At 38.3% G+C, this 20,744-nt stretch overlaps 2 protein-coding genes across 7 annotated transcripts in view; both read left to right on the forward strand.

The window, feature by feature from the left end:
* Positions 1-20,744, forward strand: part of dst (dystonin) — a 127,385-nt gene that overhangs the window by 44,387 nt on the left and 62,254 nt on the right. For 5 of the 6 annotated variants that reach the window (XM_043234553.1, XM_043234559.1, XM_043234558.1 and 2 more), the window contains 24 exons: positions 196-291; positions 443-570; positions 2,453-2,546; positions 2,925-3,079; positions 3,200-3,659; positions 4,019-4,147; positions 4,375-4,452; positions 4,538-4,699; positions 5,293-5,397; positions 5,851-5,946; positions 6,029-6,154; positions 7,222-7,374; positions 7,457-7,611; positions 7,734-7,860; positions 7,944-8,127; positions 9,448-9,605; positions 9,794-9,972; positions 10,298-10,436; positions 10,523-10,716; positions 10,829-10,991; positions 11,069-11,152; positions 11,471-11,578; positions 11,718-11,816; positions 19,073-19,219. In XM_043234553.1, the coding sequence (XP_043090488.1) occupies positions 196-291; positions 443-570; positions 2,453-2,546; positions 2,925-3,079; positions 3,200-3,659; positions 4,019-4,147; positions 4,375-4,452; positions 4,538-4,699; positions 5,293-5,397; positions 5,851-5,946; positions 6,029-6,154; positions 7,222-7,374; positions 7,457-7,611; positions 7,734-7,860; positions 7,944-8,127; positions 9,448-9,605; positions 9,794-9,972; positions 10,298-10,436; positions 10,523-10,716; positions 10,829-10,991; positions 11,069-11,152; positions 11,471-11,578; positions 11,718-11,816; positions 19,073-19,219 (3,519 nt within the window). Of the gene's footprint in view, positions 1-195; positions 292-442; positions 571-2,148; positions 2,365-2,452; positions 2,547-2,924; positions 3,080-3,199; positions 3,660-4,018; positions 4,148-4,374; positions 4,453-4,537; positions 4,700-5,292; positions 5,398-5,850; positions 5,947-6,028; positions 6,155-7,221; positions 7,375-7,456; positions 7,612-7,733; positions 7,861-7,943; positions 8,128-9,447; positions 9,606-9,793; positions 9,973-10,297; positions 10,437-10,522; positions 10,717-10,828; positions 10,992-11,068; positions 11,153-11,470; positions 11,579-11,717; positions 11,817-19,072; positions 19,220-20,744 lie in introns of those variants that run through there. The other variant, XM_043234556.1, reaches the window with a different exon arrangement.
* LOC122341211 (desmoplakin-like) lies at positions 11,823-19,066 on the forward strand. Its single transcript, XM_043234560.1, has 3 exons — positions 11,823-12,182; positions 12,253-15,441; positions 16,603-19,066. The coding sequence occupies exons 1-3, from the start codon at positions 11,955-11,957 to the stop codon at positions 18,664-18,666; spliced, it is 5,481 nt and encodes a 1,826-aa protein (XP_043090495.1). The 5' UTR covers positions 11,823-11,954; the 3' UTR covers positions 18,667-19,066.

Below are 20,744 nucleotides of genomic sequence, written 5' to 3' on the forward strand. Positions count from 1 at the left end.
TTAGAGGATTTCCATGGCAAATAGGTAGCGTCCCACTCGTTAAAACTATTAAGCCTCTTTAAAGACCTAAAGAGTAGCTCCATCTTTCTCCCTGAGCAGAAGCAGTCCAGGTGTTCTGCTCTCATAACTCGAGTGACGATGTCTTTTTCTCTTCACTTCACTCTTTGTCAGAACTAACCCTTTTTATCTTAACAGGCACTTTATACGCAGTATCTACAGTTTAAAGAGAATGAAATACCAACAAAAGAAAATGAAAAGGCCAAAATCAAGCATCTCTACAAAATGCTAGAGGTTTGTATCTTTTTTTTTTTTTTTTTTTTTTAGTTTTTGATCATTCATTTTTTACACGTTCGTGACACGCGTAGGGGTGTCTTAAACGTAGAAACCCTACTCATACTGCTCATACTGCTCCAGACTCATACTTACGTATGTTGGGATGTAGGTGTGGATGGAGTTCGGTCGCATCCAGCTCCCTCAAGGGTACCATCCTAATGATGTGGAGAAGGAATGGGGCAAGCTGATCGTGGCCATGCTGGAGAGAGAGAAGAGCCTGAGGCCTGAAGTGGACAGGTATGAGATGATTTACACATGCTATCTCTCCATCGCTATTTCTTAATGAAAGAATATGGGTGTGGATGACATGCATTCCGCTGAGGAATTCACTTGACATTTTTGACATCTAGATTCTTAATAATTTTTCGTTATCATAATCTGCATATTTCTGCATATCTCAGCCAAATGTACAGTGACACACAAGGAATACAAGAATATAAGCAATCAAAGTTTGGTCAAAGCATGGTCCAGCCGGGCAGATATTTTGTTCCTCCTTTGACGACAGTTTGCTAAATTTGCTGTATGGTCTATGAAATTAAAGATTACTTAAAATATCCTTTTTAGTATTTTTTTTTAATTTAGTAGATGTTTTATCAGTGCAGAGATCTTAAAAGTGGTTCATATTTATGGATGGTTCTTGAAAGAGTGAAATTAGCTTACAAAAAAATCTGGTCAGCCCTGCCCCAGCCAGGCAACTGCTATTGAGAGGAACATGAATGCTATTGAGGTTTTGTTTTCCGTGGAGCAGCTTGTTATATGAAAAGTGTAAACACTGCGCTGCTGTCAAAACACTGCTTTGTTTGTTTGAGCATCCCGACAAATTCAGTATAGCAACACGACTATTGACACAACTATTGTGTCAATCATTTATAAATCCATTTTCATGTAAATTGGTGAAATTACTGTTTTGGATGTACAGTTTTTGGATGTTTATGTTTCATAAATTGGGGCCATTATGTTCATGAGTTCTGTTTGATTTCACACGTTTCTCATTCAGTCTTAGTAAACATGTATGTAGGTGATTATTTAAAATCACATTTCAAATATGTGGCAAAGATATATTTGAAAAATACTGATATATAATATTTTTGACATATTGCTTGGAGATATTAGTTTTGTTTCCTGCACGGAAATGACTGTCACATCTGTGCAGTTCGCGGTTGTGTTGCTCATAACATTTAGTTTAATATGAAAACATATTACCTGGAAATATGTGGAAATGACTCATGCTTTTGATATTGATTAGCAGTTTTTATGTACACATGATTATATGTGACCTCGGACCACAGTCACCAGTCATAACTGTCGATTTGTTTGACATTAAAATCCGAAAGCTTTTCACTGATACATGGTTTGTTAGGAGACGACAACATTTGGCCAAGATACAACTATTTGAAAACCTAGAATATGAGGGTGCAATAAAAAATCGAAATATTGAGAAAATCACCTTTAAAGTTGTCCAAAATGGTGTAAAAGAAAAATGTATATTTTACAGTATATTGTTGGCAGATATGTGTTGCTTATGACTAGTTTCGTGCTCCAGGGTCACAAACAGTAACAGCGCTGCCGTCGATGCTGTGAACTGCTGAAATAGTGAAATGGGTGTTAAGGAGGGAGAGGAATGTGTTGTGTGGTGCGACACACCTACGTCTCTCAGCCTAACTGTCTGAACCTGTGCTGGATCATCTGTCTCACATGAAAAGCAACGCTCAGTGTTTTACCTGGGGCTGCTGCTGCTGTGGGCTGGCTTTTCTGTGAGCCTATAAATAGCAGCGGCTGGAAGCAGGTGCGGTCAGAAGGGCGCAGGTCCGGGACTGTAGATGGCCGCTGGGCTCTCTGCTGCTGATGGAGGGGTGGTAAACGTGAGTCTGTTATGATGAACAGCAACCTGGTGTACTGCAGCAGCACCTCTTCAGTGAGTGACAGCACTCTGACCAGCCTGGGCTCGGCTGAAAACCTGCTCTCTGGAGCACTCGAGCCTCTGTCCAGCACACCGCTATATCTCAATAACTACTCTGTGTGTGGACCCAGGTGAGGGAGCCAAACGCGCTTCCTCTGCAGAATTTCCTCTGCCGAACGTGTTCAGATGTTTCATTGTACCTGTCTTTTGTTTCCGTAGACTTGAAATGCTGCAGCAAATTGCAAACAGAGTTCAGCGAGACTGTTTGGCCGGAGAGAACAAATTAGCATTAGCACGGACGGCTCTGCAGTTGGTGAGTTTCTTACCAATATTAATTTCCAGTAATTATCAGATTTAATTTGAATAATCAGACATTTTATTTACTTGATAAGTAATACTGCCATGTAAAAGCCTTTTCAGAAAACATGCATATGTATACACACAACTGTCGGGACTTTCTATTACTTTTATACTGACCAAATTTGACACTTTCTAATAAACATAATTTACTATTTTTCATTATATATGTATATATATATAGTTATTCTAAAACCTAAAACCCACTTGTTCTTATGTTAGGACAACTTTAATGGACTTTTTTGATGCACTTCAAATGCTGACTCCTATATAATACCACATTTGTATATATAAGTTTTTAAGTTTTCTGAATGAAGATGAATTTATCCTCTAGGATGCGAAGCGGTTGGAATCAGGAATCCAGTTTCAGAATGAAGCAGAGATTGCTGGTTACCTTCTGGAGTGTGAGAATTTATTGAGGCAGCAAGTGGTGGATATTCAGCTTTTACTGGACGGGAAATTCTACTTGGCTGATCAGCTCGTTCAAAGGTCAGACAGTCATTGAATGAAGTTCATTATTAAAGTGGAAAAATCCCCAAATTACCAGTAGAAATAGTTTACCTTCGCTGTATTTGACACTGAAATCTACCCGATCTCTGTGGTCCTCAGGGTATCTAAGCTCCGTGACGATCTGCTGGCTTTGAGAACAGAGTGCTCAACAGTTTACAGCAAAGGACGCACTCTGACCTCAGAACAGACCAAGATGATGATCTCTGGCATCACGCAGAGCTTGAACTCAAACTTTTCTCCAAACTTCAGTGCCGGACTATCTCCCGCGCTCACTCACGGAGGCCTGGTCACAGCGGGCGGCACCCCTGCGATGAGCCCAGCCATGACGCCCAGCATGCAGCCTGCCTCGGTCCAGACTTACCTGAGCGGCAGAGGTGGAGGCGGAGGAGGAGGTGGAGGTGGTGGTGGAGGCATGGAGCCCGGGGTCCTTCAGCAGCTCAAACACATGCAGATCCGCAAACCCATACTCAAATCCTCATTCTTGGATCCCAACTTGACCGAGGATGAGGTTAATCTGAAGTTTGTGCAGGATCTGCTTAACTGGGTTGAGGAAATGCAGGTATGTTTAGGAGTTGACATTATTTGAATCCTTCATCCTGCTAGTGCACTGCAAATGTAATTTTTTATTAATTAGTATTGCTGTTCATTTGTTATTTATGTTTTATATTTTGTACTAGTAATCTTGTTTATAAATCGAATTATTAACAATGCCAAGTGTGATGATTTCATAGGGTTATTTCATGGATTTAGGGTTGCTTTAAGCAACATTTTTTGTTTTATGACTAAACTAAAAACTGAAGGCAGTTAATGTAATTCAACATTTAATTCAAGTTTTCTGAACTCATTTTGTTTAATGCAAGGTTACCTCATGCTTTTCATCTGTCAAATGATGCTCTCTGATTTTTTCGCCTCCCAAAGGTTCAGCTTGATCAAGCAGAATGGGGATCTGATCTGCCAAGTGTTGAATCAAATTTAGGGAATCATAAAGATTTTCACAAAGCCATCGAAGAATTCCAGATGAGCATTAAAGAAGCCAAAATGAGTGAGGTAATACACATCATTAGATATTTTTAATAAAAATATAATTATAAACCCATAGTAGGTTTAGAGTGCTGAATGCAGTTTTGTTTATTCACAACTTGAAAATCTGTGAACAATCAGACCTCTAAATTGGGTTTGTTTAATCTGCTCCTTTAAATGATATGTGTTCCAGAAAATATTGTCTTAAAAATATAAACACAAATGTGTCTGACTTACCCGTATCACTCTCACAGATTCAGATGACCCAGCCGCTGAAGCAGAGTTACTCTGAGAAGCTGAACAAGTTAGAAAGCCAGTACGGGAGGCTGCTGGTAAAGGAGCTTTGTAAAGATCTGCTTTTAAACCTCACATTCAGTAATGTATGCATCTTAGTTTTGTGTTCTCTTGTGTTTTCAGAAATGCTCCAGTGAGAGGCAGAGACACCTGGAAAGCCTGTATGATTTTGTGTCCCGCGCCACTCAGGAGCTGATCTGGCTCAATGAGAAGGAGGAAGAGGAAGTGGCTTTTGACTGGAGTGAGCGAAACAGTAACGTTTCAAGGAAGAGAGATTATCATGCAGTAAGTCAAACTAATGTTGTGCTGAGTCTAAAAGATCTTTTATCGATGCTTTCTTTTTTGGAACCTTACAGTTTTTATTATGTGGTTATGGTTATTATTATAAACATTTGTATTATTTATCATGCATCTATGGTGATTATTTCATGTTTATTTTAAATATTTTTATGTAAAGTATGAATGTGCTATATAAGTACACTAGCCTTGCCATATACAGGGCCAAAACTGTAAGAAATATTGAGATGTGTGTTTTTTTTTTAATTACTCATCTGTAGTCATCAGATAGATTAACTGTCATAAATAGTGTTTTGATTTAAGGCTTCATTCAAGCAATATGAATATCCACCCATACAGTAATTATAATGAATCCAGCAAGAGCCACTAGAAATGAACTTAAACTGTGCCTGCGGTTAACACATCCTCCTCTATTGGAGGATGTGGTGGCACCATCAACATCCATCATGATCAAGATTTTGTGTTCGTCAGAAGAGTCTTGCATTGCTTTCACTTGCTTTTGCATGTTGAGGTTCAGGTTTCTGAAAGGAAGCTAGATATCTATGCCCTGAGTGTCTTCATATTCCCATGTATTTCCACAGGATCTCATGAGAGAACTGGATGACAAGGAGGAGGTGATCAAGTCAGTCCAGGCGAAGGCAGAGAGCCTCCTACTGGAGAACCATCCTGCCAGATTGACCATCGAGGTACAGCCTAGAATAACATTAGTGCATTATTTTCTTGAATAAACCAAAAGGTCATTAAGCTAGGAAGGATTGGTGCAGCCAGCGTTCTATCAAAAACCTGTATGTTTTTTGAGATGCTCTATCTTTTCAGAGAATGTTAAAAACATATTTATTTTCTTTAGCTAATAATCATGTGTTGTAATTTGTATGTGTATGGATTGTATGTGTTTGTGTGTTTTTGTATGTGTTTTTCTTGCACAGCACCTTGGAGAAAATTAAGAAGTTTAGCAGAATGATTTACAAGAATTTTTGAATAATAATCTTCCCTAATTCTCATTCATTCAAGCTCGTCATCGTCATGGCCCATTCTAAAACACAGAAAACCAACTTCTCTTTTTTTGTTGCATGGAAGAAAGCAAGATATAACAGTAAAATAAAATAAAATAAAAAGAATTGTTTATTCCATTTTCTCAGGCATATAGAGCGGCCATGCAGACTCAGTGGAGCTGGATCCTGCAGCTGTGTCAATGTGTGGAGCAACATCTGAAAGAGAACGTCGTCTACTTTGACGTGAGTTACGCAGCTGTTTTTAGCAGAACAAATTTTTATGACTCATGTCAGACTTACAGGTATGCTGTTACTCTCCTTACAGTTTTTCAGCGATGCCAAAGAGTCATTGGATTACCTTAAGAGCCTCCAAGACGCCATCCACAGAAAGTACAGCTGCGACCGAAGCAGCAGTTTACATCGGCTGGAGGATCTCATTCAAGAGTCCATGGTTAGTTTGCTACCACACAATGTATTTAGGTATTAACGGAGCGCTGAGGACCTAAAGAATTAAAACTAAGACTACAAGAATAAATCAAGATATCCTTTACCAAAAAGTAGTATACTTCAGATTTATTTTATTAAATATACTTCAAAAGTTCAAGTATATTTTAAGTATACTTTATGTACTTGGGAATAAATTGGCCCACTTTCTAGTATGTAAATGTCGAGTCGAACAACATCCTAAAGCTTTACAGTCAATATTACCTCATTGGTCGATATTCTATTCCATGCTGATGCAGTTTTATGACTGATGGTCCTGTTAGATTACATGTCAAAGCATCTGTTATTTTGTTTTGTTTTCTTCACATTTTTTGGAAATTCAAGGGTTAGTTCACCCCTAAATCAAACACAATTTGTTATTAATTACTCCCCCTTATGTTGTTCCAAACCCATGAGACCGTCGGTCAGACAGCTCTCTGATTACATCAGAATGTCTTCATTTGTGTTCCAAAGATGAACCAAGGTCTTACGGGTCTAGAACTACATGAGGAGTAATTAATGACAGAATTTTCATTTTGGGGTGAACTAAACCTTTCATTACAGAAGGTGTGTACTAGTGCCTCCTACCATACAACAATGAAAACTAAGTTTCTGTGTAGTCAAGTGAATTTCGTCCACACTATACAATTATATACAGATATGGACAGTAAGAGATAAATAAAGGCACATGGCAGAGTGCAAACCAGTGAAAAACTGTGCAAATAGAGAATGTAGTGCAAAGAGCTTATCAGTTCAATTAAAGTGTAAGAATAAATAACTTATTAATTCTATTTCACTGTGTAGCTCAAATATATGTACTTTTTCTAAGTATAAGTCAAATGCACTTAAATGTATTAAGTATATTTCTCAGAATACACTAGACTAAAAAGTTAATTTTCCTATTTTTAGTTTAAATGAAGTATACTAATAGCAAACTTGTTATATAAGGGGACTTTTTATATAAGGGATGAACAAATTATGTTCCATGAGTGTTTTAAGGCCATTAACTGAGGCCGGACTCATGTTTCTTCACAGGATGAGAAAGAACAGCTCCTGAAATACAGCAGCACAGTAGGTGGGTTAGTGGGACGGGCAAAGTCCATCGTTCAGCTCAAGGCCCGCAACCCAGAGAACCCCATCAGGACCTCCTTACCGGTCAAAGCCATCTGTGACTATCGTCAGATTGAGGTACGTTCAGCATGCTAGAAGCGCTGCCTGTGTATTTACAGCAGTGTTTGCCATAATGCGTTCTGTGACCCTCTCTCCTCAGATCACCATTAGCAAAGAAGATGAGTGCGTTCTAGTGAGCAATTCTCACAGGGCAAAATGGAAAGTGATCAGTCCATCTGGAAATGAGGCCATGGTACCTTCAGTCTGCTTTAGTGTACCTCCACCCAACAAGGAGGCCATGGAAATGGCAAGCAGGTGAAGACAATCTGGGAATTCATTTGATTGTTTTATTTGAAAAAAATGTAGGGGTAGCATTTGCTTCTAGATAGAGGCATTTCCACTGTATATGTTTGATTTTCCTTTTCTCGCTCCACCAGGATCGAGCAGCTGTATCAAAATGTTCTGGCTCTGTGGCATCACTCTCATATCAACATGAAGAGCGTTGTGTCTTGGCACTATTTGATGACTGACATCCGCACCATCCGCAAAAGCACTGTAGCCTCGGTACCAGTCTTTTTTTTTTTTGCATCCGTTGAGATGAAAGCTAAAGCTACAGCTTATAGTATAATCATAACTTCCCTCCCTAGATCAAGACCTTACTGCCAGGTGATCATGAGCAGGTGCTAAGCAGCCTGCAATCCCACTTTGAGGATTTCCTGAGGGACAGCGATGAATCTGAGGTTTTTACAGTGGCTGACTGTGCTCAGCTTGAAAAGGAGGTTCTGGCTTGTAGGGAGTACTACGAGGAACTACTTAAATCTGCAGAGAGAGGCAAGTTACTCTAGACATGTACATAAATAATTGCGAGATTTGTAATCAGATTACTTTTTTGAGTTAGTAGTAAAGCAGATTGACAAAAAAGTATATTTTAAGTATACATTTTTCAGATGAGTAATGTAAGTTACTTTGCTTTCCCATTTATTGACTTGTCTCCTGTTGGGTGAAATTGGGAGTACAGAGGCACTATCACTTTTGGTGTAACCGGGCCTTTACAGTCGCCATGTACTTGTAATGCAAAAATAACACAATGCATTGCAGTCTATAAAAAAGTAGCTAATTGTATTGATATTGTAATGCATTACAGTAACTTTCCCCAACACTGACAGTGGACATATTAGACAACAGAGGATCGTGTAACTATATTCAAACTAGCAGTGACTGGGGCCACCAGACATACAGCACACATGCTCATGAAACACGTGTCCTCCTAAGCCTATTAAGTAGAAGGTTAATACTATGAGGAATGATGTTTTATACATTCACAGATCTCCTCATCAGCATTAGAGAAATTTGAGAGCATGCGTTTGTGGACGTGCATAAAAGTTTTGACAGTTTATAATTTTTAATATGCCTAATTCTGTTACTTAATTACTTAATGTGCACTTTAAATATATATATTTTTTAGTTTTTTGTTCTCGTTGTGAAATTTCGCTATCTGCTGCCACTAATCTAATAATAAAGTTTTTAAATATTTTCTGCCAGATTAATTGTGACACTGGACCACAACACCAGTGAAGTGTTTTTTTCAAAATTGAAATTAATACATTATATAAAAGCTAAATAATTAAGCTTTCAATTGATGTATGGTTTGCTCTGAGAGGACAATATCTGGCTGAGATACAACCATTTCAATATCTGGAATCGGAGGGTGCAAAAAAAAATCTAAATCTAAATCTAAATCTAAATCTAAATACTGAGGAAATCACCTTTAAAGTTGCCCAATGAATGTTACTATTCAAAAATTAGGTTGTAATATATTTAAGGTAGGAAATTTAACTAAACATCTTAATTGAACATGATTTTTACTTAATATTATAATGATTTTGGCCCATCAATCATAAAATGTATTTTTGACTACTGCTACAAATATACCCCAACGACTTAAAGCTGGTTTTGTGGTCCAGGGTCACTATTGTCAAAAAACCCTAATTATAGTTATATAAACATCAAGGCTTATTTGTGTTGCCTCTAGCTACATTATCATAATGTTTTCATCAAGGTAAACAAATGTATAGACTGCATATTATTGTTTGGACATGGAGTCTCATAGATCTACTGGTGTTGAATATATTGCCCTCTGGTGGTCAACAGAAGAACACGAGGAGTCTGTGTACAATCTCTTCATATCTGAGGTGCGTAACTTCCGAATGCGGGTGGAGGGTCACGAGGAACAGCTTATCCGCAAAATACGTACTCCTCTAGACAGAGACGACCTGCAGGAGTGTGTGCTACGCATCACCGAACAAGAGGTTTGATCCTCGGCACTATTTATCTTCTACTCCTCCTTTTTTTATACAAATAAAAATAAAATATAATATATTATAATATAATACAGTTTAAAAAAATTGGCACCACGTTGGCTCACCATTTTTTATGTAAACTCTGGATCCTGAAGCAAAATCAGTTACTCCTGGCCTCTCTTCTCATACCCATTCAGAAGAAGAAGGTAGAGCTGGATCGAATGAAGGATGACCTGGAGACCCTGAGAGAGAAGTGTGAAGTTTTCCTCAGGCAAGCAGCTGCCACTCCATCTGTCCCTACTCTTTCCTCCGAGCTCAACATCCTCACTCAGAGTACGAACCAGGTCTACTCCATGTGCTGCATCTACCTGGAGAAGTGAGTTTTTACTTTGTGATCACATTAGGTGTGTTTGAAAGACTTTATTAAATGATTAGCTGAAGATGTGACCTAGTGTTTAGAAAGTGTGCTCAGGCGTTCATGCAAGGACTGTGACTTCCTAGTCCTAGTTCTTAGTGGCAATTCCTAGTCATTCTTTTTTCTCCACATCATGCCTGCTCTCTGTTGTCCTTCTCTCTATCTTTATGCACAGTTCATACTGCTATTATCAAGTTAATGTAAATTGATCTTTAAATTTAATGTTATGGCATTCGGTTTGATTTCTATCTGACTTGTTTTTGATGTTATCATCTTTTTCACTCAGGCTGAAGACAGTGAGTTTGGTGGTGAAACACAGTCAGAGTGCCGAAGCTCTGGTAAAGCTTTATGAAGCTAAGTTATGTGAAGAGGATACAATCAATGCTAATATAAAATCTATCGATGGGGTCATGAGCACTCTTAAGGTAACATCTTTAAAAATGCTTTCTTAATGATGGCTTAGCCATTAAAAGTAATTCATTTGACTCAACCCTTTTTTCGTAATTCTTAGCAATGGAGGTCTGAAATTGATGAAAATCGTGAGGTATTCCATGACTTGGAGGACGAGCTGCAGAAGGCACGAGTGGTCAGTGAGCGCATGTTCAAAACACACAATGAGAGAGACTTTGATTTGGATTGGCACAAGGAGAAGGCCGACCAGCTCAAAGAACGATGGCAAAACATCCACTCTCAGATTGAAAACAGGTCATTAAGTTAATGCTTTTGTTCCTAGCTAATGCTGTGATGCAGCGAAAAGTGCGTTTCTTATTTATTTATATTCATAACGTGTATTATATTGATTTTTCATGGTGTTTAGGCTCCGGGACCTGGAAGGAATCAGCAAATCACTTAAGTACTACAAAGACACGTACAACAGCCTGGATGAATGGAGCAAAGAAATGGAAGCCAAGCAGCTGAAGGCCCAAGAGAATCAACCTGAGGACAGCAAGGCATTGGCCGAGTTCCTTAACCAGCAGAAAGTACGAAGAAAACCCCAAATTTAATTTGTTTTTATAAGTTTATTTGCATCAAATTCTAACATTTGATGTATTTCTAGGTTTTGGTTGCAGAAATTGAGCAAAAACAAAGCAAAATTGAGGAATGCCAGAAGTATTCAGAGCATTATGCAGTTGGAGTGAAAGTAAGACAAATTATTACCTTGAAATATTATGACATATATAGTTCCTTGGTATACTGTGGTGTATGAATTGTACCATCAGGCAGTAACATTATTTACCATAATAATGTAATATTATAATATAATAATGTAATATAATAAATATAACATATTTTCCATAGTCTCATTATAGTACTTCTGTGGAAATATAGCCCATAAGTAATATCTCATCCCCAAAATAAACAATAAAATAAACACTAAAATAATAAAATGGCAATTAAGTATATGTTAAAAGAAATATATTTAACTTCATAATGTTTGTTTAACTTGTTTGTCTTTAAGGACTATGAACTGCAGTTGATGACTTACAGAGCCATGGTTGACTCTCAGCATAAATCTCCTGTGAAGAGAAGGAAGATGCAGAGTTCCTCTGATGCCATCCAGCAAGAGGTATGAGAGGAAACAGTTAAAGAAAATATGACAGTTTTCATATGGTTCATATGTTCATAAACTCACTTTTTTAAAGATGTTTTTTTGTCATTCTTTTGAGTATGTTCTTAAGTATGTATTTGTTTGTTTGCCTCCTCAGTTTATGGACCTTCGTACACGTTACACAGCCCTGGTTACTCTGATGACACAGTATGTGAAGTTTGCAGGTGAAACCCTGAAGAGGGCAGAAGAAGATGAGGTAGGACATTTGTGTCTTTTCCTTTCCTCAATGCTTCAAGTAGAGTTGATTGATATTAGGTGACATTCTATTTCTAGCTTTATTGCATGCTATTTGGCAAGACTATGCTTCCAGCCATATTTCATTCGTCAATTACACATGAGAACAATGGCATACACCTTAAGAATGTACACAAACATATTTTATTACGCTCTACTAGTGTTTTCTGCGATTCAAAAGGTTCCTCAGTGCTTGGACATTTATTTTGATACAAAACCGGCTGTATTTTGTATCATTGCTGGTGACCTTGTTTTTTGGGAAAGCATGTCTTGGAAACACGCTGAAGACTACATAACAATATGGTGGTGGTTTTTAAACCTTCCATTGGTAAGTGGGCAAGAACCGCCTCTTCTCTTTCAGGTGGTTGACTGGAAGATGACTGTGTCTTTCATTTCAGAGGAGGAAGTCATTGGAAAATGCAGAGTACTTAAACTGGACTGAGAGCATGGAGCTGCAGAAATCTGCGAGCGAAGAGGAGATTGCCAGGCTTCAACGTCAGGTACTGGAGCTCGAGGCTTCGCTGTCCAACAGGCAACAGCAGCTGGACATCCTGGGAGCAGACCTCGAGATGCAGAAAAGATCTATTGAGGATTTGACCTTACAGAAGTCAAAGGCTGAGTATGAGGCCCAGAAATATCGTGTTGAACTAGAAGGTGTAATCAAAAGCAAGGGTTCCATCGAGCAAGAGTTGAATCGTTCACGACAACAGGTTCAGTTGTCAGAGGCCAAACAGGCCTCCCTGGAAGAGAGCCTCCGCAACCTTAAAAAGAGCATAGAGGAGAGCACATTAGCTCGTAAGAAGCTGGAAGATCATTTACGTCGCAAGGACAATGACGTACAGGGCCTGGAGGAGCACAGTCGTACGTTAGAGCGTGAACTTAGGGCTAAAGAAGGCACTGAGGCAGAGCTTCTTAACCAAGTGAGAATCATGGAAATGGATCTGGCCCACCAGTCAGAAGTCAGGATAATGCAAAGCGAATCCATGTTGGGTTTCTCCAAAGATAGTGGACAACTGACAACTTTTAAAACCAGTTCAATTATCCACTCTGAATCTGAGGCAGAAGTCCTGCAACGCAAAATGGAGGACCTTATAATGGGCAAGAAGCGAGCTGAGGCTGAAATCAAATCCTTAAAGTCTGAATTAAACTCAATTATTGTGCACAAAACTGTGGCTGAGGAGAAATCTCAACGTTTCAAAGAACTTTTAGATGAAGCAAACAACAGACTTTTGAAGCTACAAGTGGAAATGGATGCAGATAGATCCAACATGAGACAAAAATCAGAGGAGTTAAGACAAGAAACTTCTGAACTAAAAAAGTCTGTCTATGTTTATCAAGAACAAATCAAGTCTCTCCAAAGAGACAAATCTGCTCTGGAGCAAAGAGTGCTGTTTCAGAAGACAGAGGTTGATGGCCTAAAAGACCAGCTCAAGGTCAATCAAGGAAAACTTCTGCAGTGGACCTCTTTGGAACAAGAGAGCATTCATAAGTTAAGGTGTTTGGAGGATGAGCTGTCTTCCAAACAGTCTGAGGTAGAGCAGATGACATTCAAGGTGAATGAACTTAATAGAAAAAATCAGTTATTGGAAAGTGATACTCGGCATCTTAAGGTAAGTATTGAGTCAGTCCAGCAAGACAAATCACACGCTGATCAAAAATTTAAAACACTGAAAGGTGAGGCAGAGGTTTTGAAGGAGCAACTGCAGAGAGCCAAAGAAGACATAAATCTGAAGACAAGAACAGAAAAAGAAGCTCAACTTAAAATCAAAAACCTTGAACTAGAGCTTCAGAAGACGTCCTTGCAAGGGACACAGCTTACAAAGAAAGTAGAAGAACTTAAGAAGATTAATATGGAGAATGAACGTTCCATTAAAAATGTCAAAGCAGAACTTGACAGAGCATGCATTGAGATTGACAGTAAGGAACAGCAAATTAATATACTCAGATCCCAGGCAGAAAGTGCAAAATCTCAGGTAAAAATTGTTGAAGAGGAACTTCTGAATAAAACACAGGTATCTCATGAGCTTCAAATCAGACTTAAAAATTGCAATGAAGAAGCCAAAAAGACCATCGAGCTACAGCAGAAGATCAAGTCTCTCACATTGACCATCACCAACTATGAAAAAGATATTTTAAGTCTTAAAGCAGAGCTAAGTTCTATAACCTCTGAGAGGAATCTGGCTAATCAGAAGGTTCAGGAACATAAAGTCGAGATAAATAACTTGAACCTGACTTTAAAAAAAACCATAGGGGAATCTCAAAGGGAGTCATCTGAGGGTAAAAAGAACTTGTCAAAAGTTCGAGAACTTGAAAATGAGCTTTTGAAATGTAAGCAGACGATTAGTAGGATCAGTGGAAGTTCAGAGAAGGCCACAGTAAGCCTGAAACAGGACATTTCATCACTTCAGAGGGATAAGCAAACAGCTGACCAGAAGTTACAGGGTTTAAAATGTGAATTTGATGATCTTAGTTCCACTCTAAAGAGAACAAAAGATGAGCTACAGCGAGTGACTGAAGAAAACAGGTTAAGTCAGTCCAAATTCAAAGAGCTAGAGGCGGAACTCCAAAGGAAAAGTTCTGTTATGCGAGAACTGAGCTCAAGCACAGACAAATCTGTGCTGAATTTAAAACAAGAGCTTGTCACTTTTCAGAAAGATAAGAATGCAGCGGATGACAAAATCACAAGTTTAACTCTGCAAACATCAGAGCTGAAGCAGAAGTTGAAACAAACCCAGGAAGAGCTTAAACAGAAACAAAATCAAACAGCAGCTGCTGAGTTGCGGTCGCAAAAGCTTGGTGAACAGTTGGACAACTGTAAAAAGATGCTTGACGATCTCAAAGGTAAGCTCGACTTACAAAAGAAAGGCTATGAGACACAACTGCAGCTAGTGCAGGCTGAAACGGAGCAAAAGCTTTCGTTGCAAGAATCACGCTTAAAGTTGGAGCATGAGAGGAAATTAAAGGAGCATTCACAAACTGTGGAAACTGCTGGGAGAGACAACAAGCACCTGTCACACGAAGTGGAGAAGCTGAAAACATTAATTTCTAATGCAACAAAAGCAAAACAGGAGGCTGAAGAGCAACTCTGCAATGTACGCACACAATTGGATGAATCTGACAGGCAGAGGGGGTTACTTGACCTTGAACTTCTTAAAGCAAAATCAAAGATTTCCGACTTAGAAACTGAGAAAATCAGAGTAAAATCCAGCATCTTTCAACTTGACAGTATTCACAAAGACAGCTCCAACGAGATATCAAAGTTAAGACAAATGTTGACGGAGACTCAGCAAAAATTAGACATCTCAGAAAGGGAAGCAAGATCTCTAAAGGAACAGATTGTTTCATACATCAGTGAAATGAAGACTCTACAGGAGAAGAATCTGAAGCTTGAGGTAGCAGTCAGTTCTGAGAAGAAGCATCTAAAAGAATTAGAGGCACTCAAACATACCAGTCATCAGTGTGCTAAAGATGAAGAGCTGACAAAGCTGAAGACTGAACTTCAGCTGACTGATGAAATCATTGCGTCATATGAAGAAGCGAGACAGAACCTGGAGGAGGAGCTTGAGAAAATGAAAATGAAATCTGAGGTAGGACTTCAAGTGCATACAGGTTTATAAAACTTGCATTAAAGGTGAAGTGTGTCATTTCTTAATGTGTTTTAACAGTGTGCAGACCCAGCTGGGTCCTATTTTATATTGTGTCCTAAATACCTGTGTACTTACGTAGTAACTAGAAGTGTATGGCACATAACCACACAGATAAGGCCAAAATCAGTCATATATATATATATAGTGATTTTAATTATTACGTTAATAAATTCAATTATATTAGTAATTAAATTACTTTTAGACAGAGTAATTTGTAAATTAATTTAATTGCAATATTTATGATGTAATTAGTGTAATTGTAATTGATTACTTTTTGAAAGTAACTTACCTAACACTGGTAACAACCCAGTGAATGGTATTTGTAAATACAAATTTATTTCATGTAAATGTAAATGACAGTACATTGGTAACAAATTTGATAAAAAAAGTGTTATACTTTATATTAAGTACCTATGGATTTAGCATATAATTACTCTGATGTTAAACAGCAGCAGCCAGAAAGTTAGGGTTTACATATAAATTGTTGTTGGTGTTCAGAATGTTAAACTTTATATTGATTGGACAGTTCCTGAGGAGTTATTATGTAAGCACACTGGTATTACAGTGGTGCACATACTCCACCAACTCCAGATCCTCAACTCCACAGATGAAAAAAGTGTTATTACCCATGTCCTGTTACACATTTGCACTTATACATACCATTCTGAGGTTACATGCGTGTAGCTGTAGAAATTTTACCACTTTAGATACTACATGCTAATGTGTATTTACACTGTGGTTGCATACTACATACAAATCTAGTTACTATGTAAGTACACAGGTATTAGGGACATTTAATATAAAATGGGTCAGAGTGTTATGTTAATTTTAGCAAGCATATATTTTTCATTTGTGTGAATAAAAGCATTAGAAGACAGGGGAGAAGGGCAGAAAGTAAACTATTATTTATAATTTGTTGCAATTTTGTTGATGCAGAAATGGCAACCTTCAAAATATTTCTAAATATAATTGTTTTTGGTCATATATTAAAATATATATATATCATACAGTAAATGTAAATATGTAAATGTAAAGATGTGACATCTACACTTATTTTGACATTTCCATGCTTTAATAGCATAAATGATCTCATGCTTGCAGGTAGCTACACTGGAAAAAGAAAAAGTGCTGGAGGAACTACGAAAAGTAAAGCAAAGCAAAATGCAAGTGATCAGCGAGAGAACACTGGAATATGCTACCAAGAAACCAGAAAATTCAGTTTCAATTCAGAATTCAAATTCTTTTGAAATACACACAAACCAAGTGATGCTTGGGAACAGTCAGAGTGAGATCACTGAGACTATACTTAGAAAAAGCTCAGTGTCTGATAAAGGCAGGTCTGGTAAAAGCCAGACTGTTTCTTTTAATATCACTGATTCTGATTCCTCCATCGATCTTGCTTCTGACTCACCTATAACAAGTACATCAAATGGGCAGAAAAAGGAGTCTTCTTCCAATAAAATTCAAGGTCTCAAGGGAAGGATAAGTATTAAAAAGTTGGTAAAAACAAAAATAATTACTCAGGAAATGGCATTCAGGTTGCAAACAGGCCTCATCACTATAGAGGAGATAGAAGCATCACTTGCTCAATTCACTGGTAAACCATCCTCAATTGCAGGTGTTTACATGGAGTCAAGCAAGAAGAAGCTGTCCTTCCTAGATGCTGCAGCAGGAGGATTTATGTCTAAAACGTATGCCATTGAGTTTCTGGAAGCGCAAGCCTCCACTGGATGCATCATTGATCCTATGACAGGTGAAGCTTACTCACCATCAGATGCTTTTGAGAAAGGTATCATTACTGGGGATCTCAAGGACAAAATAACAGAAGCTTACAAAGCAGTCAGTGGTTATACTCATGCTGGGAAAATTCTTTCAGTGTTTCAAGCTATGGAGGAGAGAATTCTAGACAGGCATCGAGGTAAAGCATTAATAGAAACACAGATCGCTACTGGAGGGTTGATTCACCCATTGATTGGATGTAGGGTGCCAATGGATGGTGCGCTAGAGCAGGGGCTCATAAATCAAGCCACACTTCAAAGTCTCTATGATCCTGTCAGCAACCCAAAAGATTTTCATTTCCCAGAAACAGGGCAGAAGGCATACTATAGCGAACTGCTCAAAGTCTGTGTGTATGATATCAACGGGGGAGTGTATCTTCTCCCTTTTGGTGATCAGCATCTCTACACCCTCTCACCGTCCAGCAAACACAGAATATCAGTCATCAACACTTCTAATGGTGCAAAGATGTCAGCCTACGAAGCATATAAGGCCAGCCACATAGACAACAGAACCTACATGTTTCTCTCACAACAGGAGAGTGAATGGCAGGAGATAACTATCATGGACTCAAGTAGGAACCTTCTACACATCCTAACAGACCATAAGAGTGGGCGGCAGATTTGCATTGAGAATGCTCTTAGTCTGAAAATTCTCCAAATGGAGGAGCTCAACAGCTACCGGAGTGGCCAGCTCAGCATGTCTGAGCTTGCTGATCTTTTGATTTCCAGAAGAGTTGTCTTTAAAGTCCCAAATAGTCCCGTTGCAGGACTCTGGGATGTGTCTATGAAGAAGCGACTCCCGGTTTTTAAGGGACACCAGCAGAACCTTGTGGACCGACTCACTGCACTGAGGCTGCTAGAAGCCCAGGCTTGCACTGGAGGCATCTGTGATCCAGCATCTGGAGAAAGGGTTCTGATAAAAGAAGCACAAAATCGAGGACTCTTGGATGAAGGTTTTGCCAGACAGCTCCAGCAATGTGAGCAAGCCTACTATGGCATCATTCACCCTCAGAATGGAAGGACTTTGACAGTGGCTCAGGCAATGCAAGAGAACCTTTTTCCAAAAGATGTCGGAGCAAAGTGTCTTGAGTTTCAACTGGCGACTGGTGGGCTCATTACCCCAGACAGCCAAGAGAGAATCTCTTTGGAAGATGCGATACAGAATTGTTTGATCGACAAAACAACTGCTGCGCATCTTCAGCATGACAACTCTCATTCCAAATGCATCACCTGCCCAAAAACCAAGCGGAAAATGTCTTTCAAGGAAGCTCTAGAAAAGGGTGTCTTTGACTGCCACACTGGGTTTGTCCTTCTTGAAGCAACAAAGCCCCATACTACTGGCAATACTTCATCTTTCCAGTACTTTTGGACCTATCGGCACTTCTGATCCAGTTCTGGACAGTGAATGTTTTATGAATGGTGGAAAATTAATTGATATGGCTAGTTTATTTGCTACCCTTTGTGGTGAATCTTTATCAAATGTAGAAGAATATATTTTTATCATGAAAAATATCTAAATCATAATAGTGAAAATGGGAGACTTTAAATATGGGATTTTTTTTCTACTGTAAGATATATTATTTAAAAATGTCTCATATCTGGTGATCCATTTATTTCTTTCGATGGCATTTTTAATTTATTGCCAAACATTCTTCCATATAAAATGTCTGGAAGCTTAATAGATCTGCTGATTTCTTATTGTATATTGTATTCAAACATAGAATTTAGTAAGCTAATTATGTTTTTTACGTTGTTTTCTAATCCACTCTACAATTCTTCCCCAATGATTTTAGAGGTCTGTTGAGGATGAGAAGAAAGAGCATGGCGATAAGGTTAACAAGTTGTTAAATTGGATGTCCAATATGAAAACGAATCTGAACAAAGATGGAAAGGCTCAAAGTGATGGCAAACCCAACACTGAGAGCACTAGTAAGCCCCAGGTAAACAAGTCAAACTACCTGAATGTTTCTTTGTCATTGTTTTGTTCAACAGGTCTTCAGCTTTGGATCATACATGTAAATTCATCTGTAGCTGTTTTAATGTCAGCTTCTTGTTAACAGTGAGCATTTGAGGGAACTGCTTTCATCGTTTCCAAGCTTTGCTAATGTCAAACACATCAGAGCATACATATTTCTATTGTTATGTTTTTGAATAAAGATTATTTTGCATCTCTTCATATTTTTCTTTTGTTCACATACTTGTTACCTTCCTTTGTTATCCACCCACTTTTCACAGAAAGTATTTACCCATAAAGTATCTATCCATTTATTGGAAGTAATAATTTATATAATCAAAATAATTACCATTTTTAAATCACTTCTAAACCAGTCATCAGGTCACTTGCCACTGTTACACAAGGGACATAATAATCCAATAAAATGTATCCACAAGCACATACTTGGCTCAATCAAATTCATCTACAGCATACGTTACACGTACAGTGTGATAAACTGTGCAAATTACAATGGGCATTAAATCACTGCATTCTTTGGTGGTTACAGAATTTGCTGCTTTTCTGTTATATCTCAACATTTCATCAAGCGCAGTCCTGCACACCGCTCAGTTTGGAGTGCTGCTTGGTTGTCATAGCCAAGTAATTTAGGTGGTAAATGTTCTGTCGACTGACCCAAAGCAGAGAATATTTTACACGCCATGTAAAATAAACTGTTTCCCAAATTAGAAAGTTATGTCAAAATGACCGTTCATCCATCTACATTGTCCCTATTGACAGACCTTCTTCCATATACTTCTCCAAACAAAAGCTGTAGAACTCAAACCTGATGTTTATATAAACATGACAAAATATCTTTCCAAATATATTGGGATCCAAATGTCTCAGGCCACTTGTGGAAACGCTTTTGTTCATTACAACATATAATCATTCTAACAATTTGATTTGGAAGTGTACAGAAATAGTGACATAAATTTGAGAATCTTTAATAAGTGTACCCCTTCCCCCCTTATTAATTTAATATCACAAATTCCATAAGTGTATGTATCATGGTGATCGTCATTTAGCATGATTTGTGTTCCTAAGAGTACTTTATGCTTCAGTGAGACAGTAACATTTCTACAAGGCACTTTACACAGCCACAAACTTAACTATAACTAATTACTTAAGAATTTAGAATATCAGGCTGGCTTATCAGCACTGTCATTGTACAGCTGATTCAGGAGGCTGTGTGGAGTCTCCATTTTCTGCGTGTGTTCTGGTTTCTTCTACAATACAAAGGCATGATGAATAAGGGATTTGGAGAAAATAAATCTTCTGTCTATGAACTGTGGTGGTGTGGCTGTATTTCCTAAATTTCCCTCCACCTGTGGCTTGAGATACTGGGATAGGCTTCACCATCCCACTGACACTACAGAGGATAAATCTGATCACTGCAAAAAAAAAAACTTTTTCAGCTAAAATATCTAGAAAACTAAATCAAGAAGGATTTTCTAGACAAGCAAAATTATTGT

The sequence above is a fragment of the Puntigrus tetrazona genome, unplaced genomic scaffold, assembly GCF_018831695.1.
Source record: "Puntigrus tetrazona isolate hp1 unplaced genomic scaffold, ASM1883169v1 S000001170, whole genome shotgun sequence".
Lineage (NCBI taxonomy): Eukaryota > Metazoa > Chordata > Actinopteri > Cypriniformes > Cyprinidae > Puntigrus > Puntigrus tetrazona.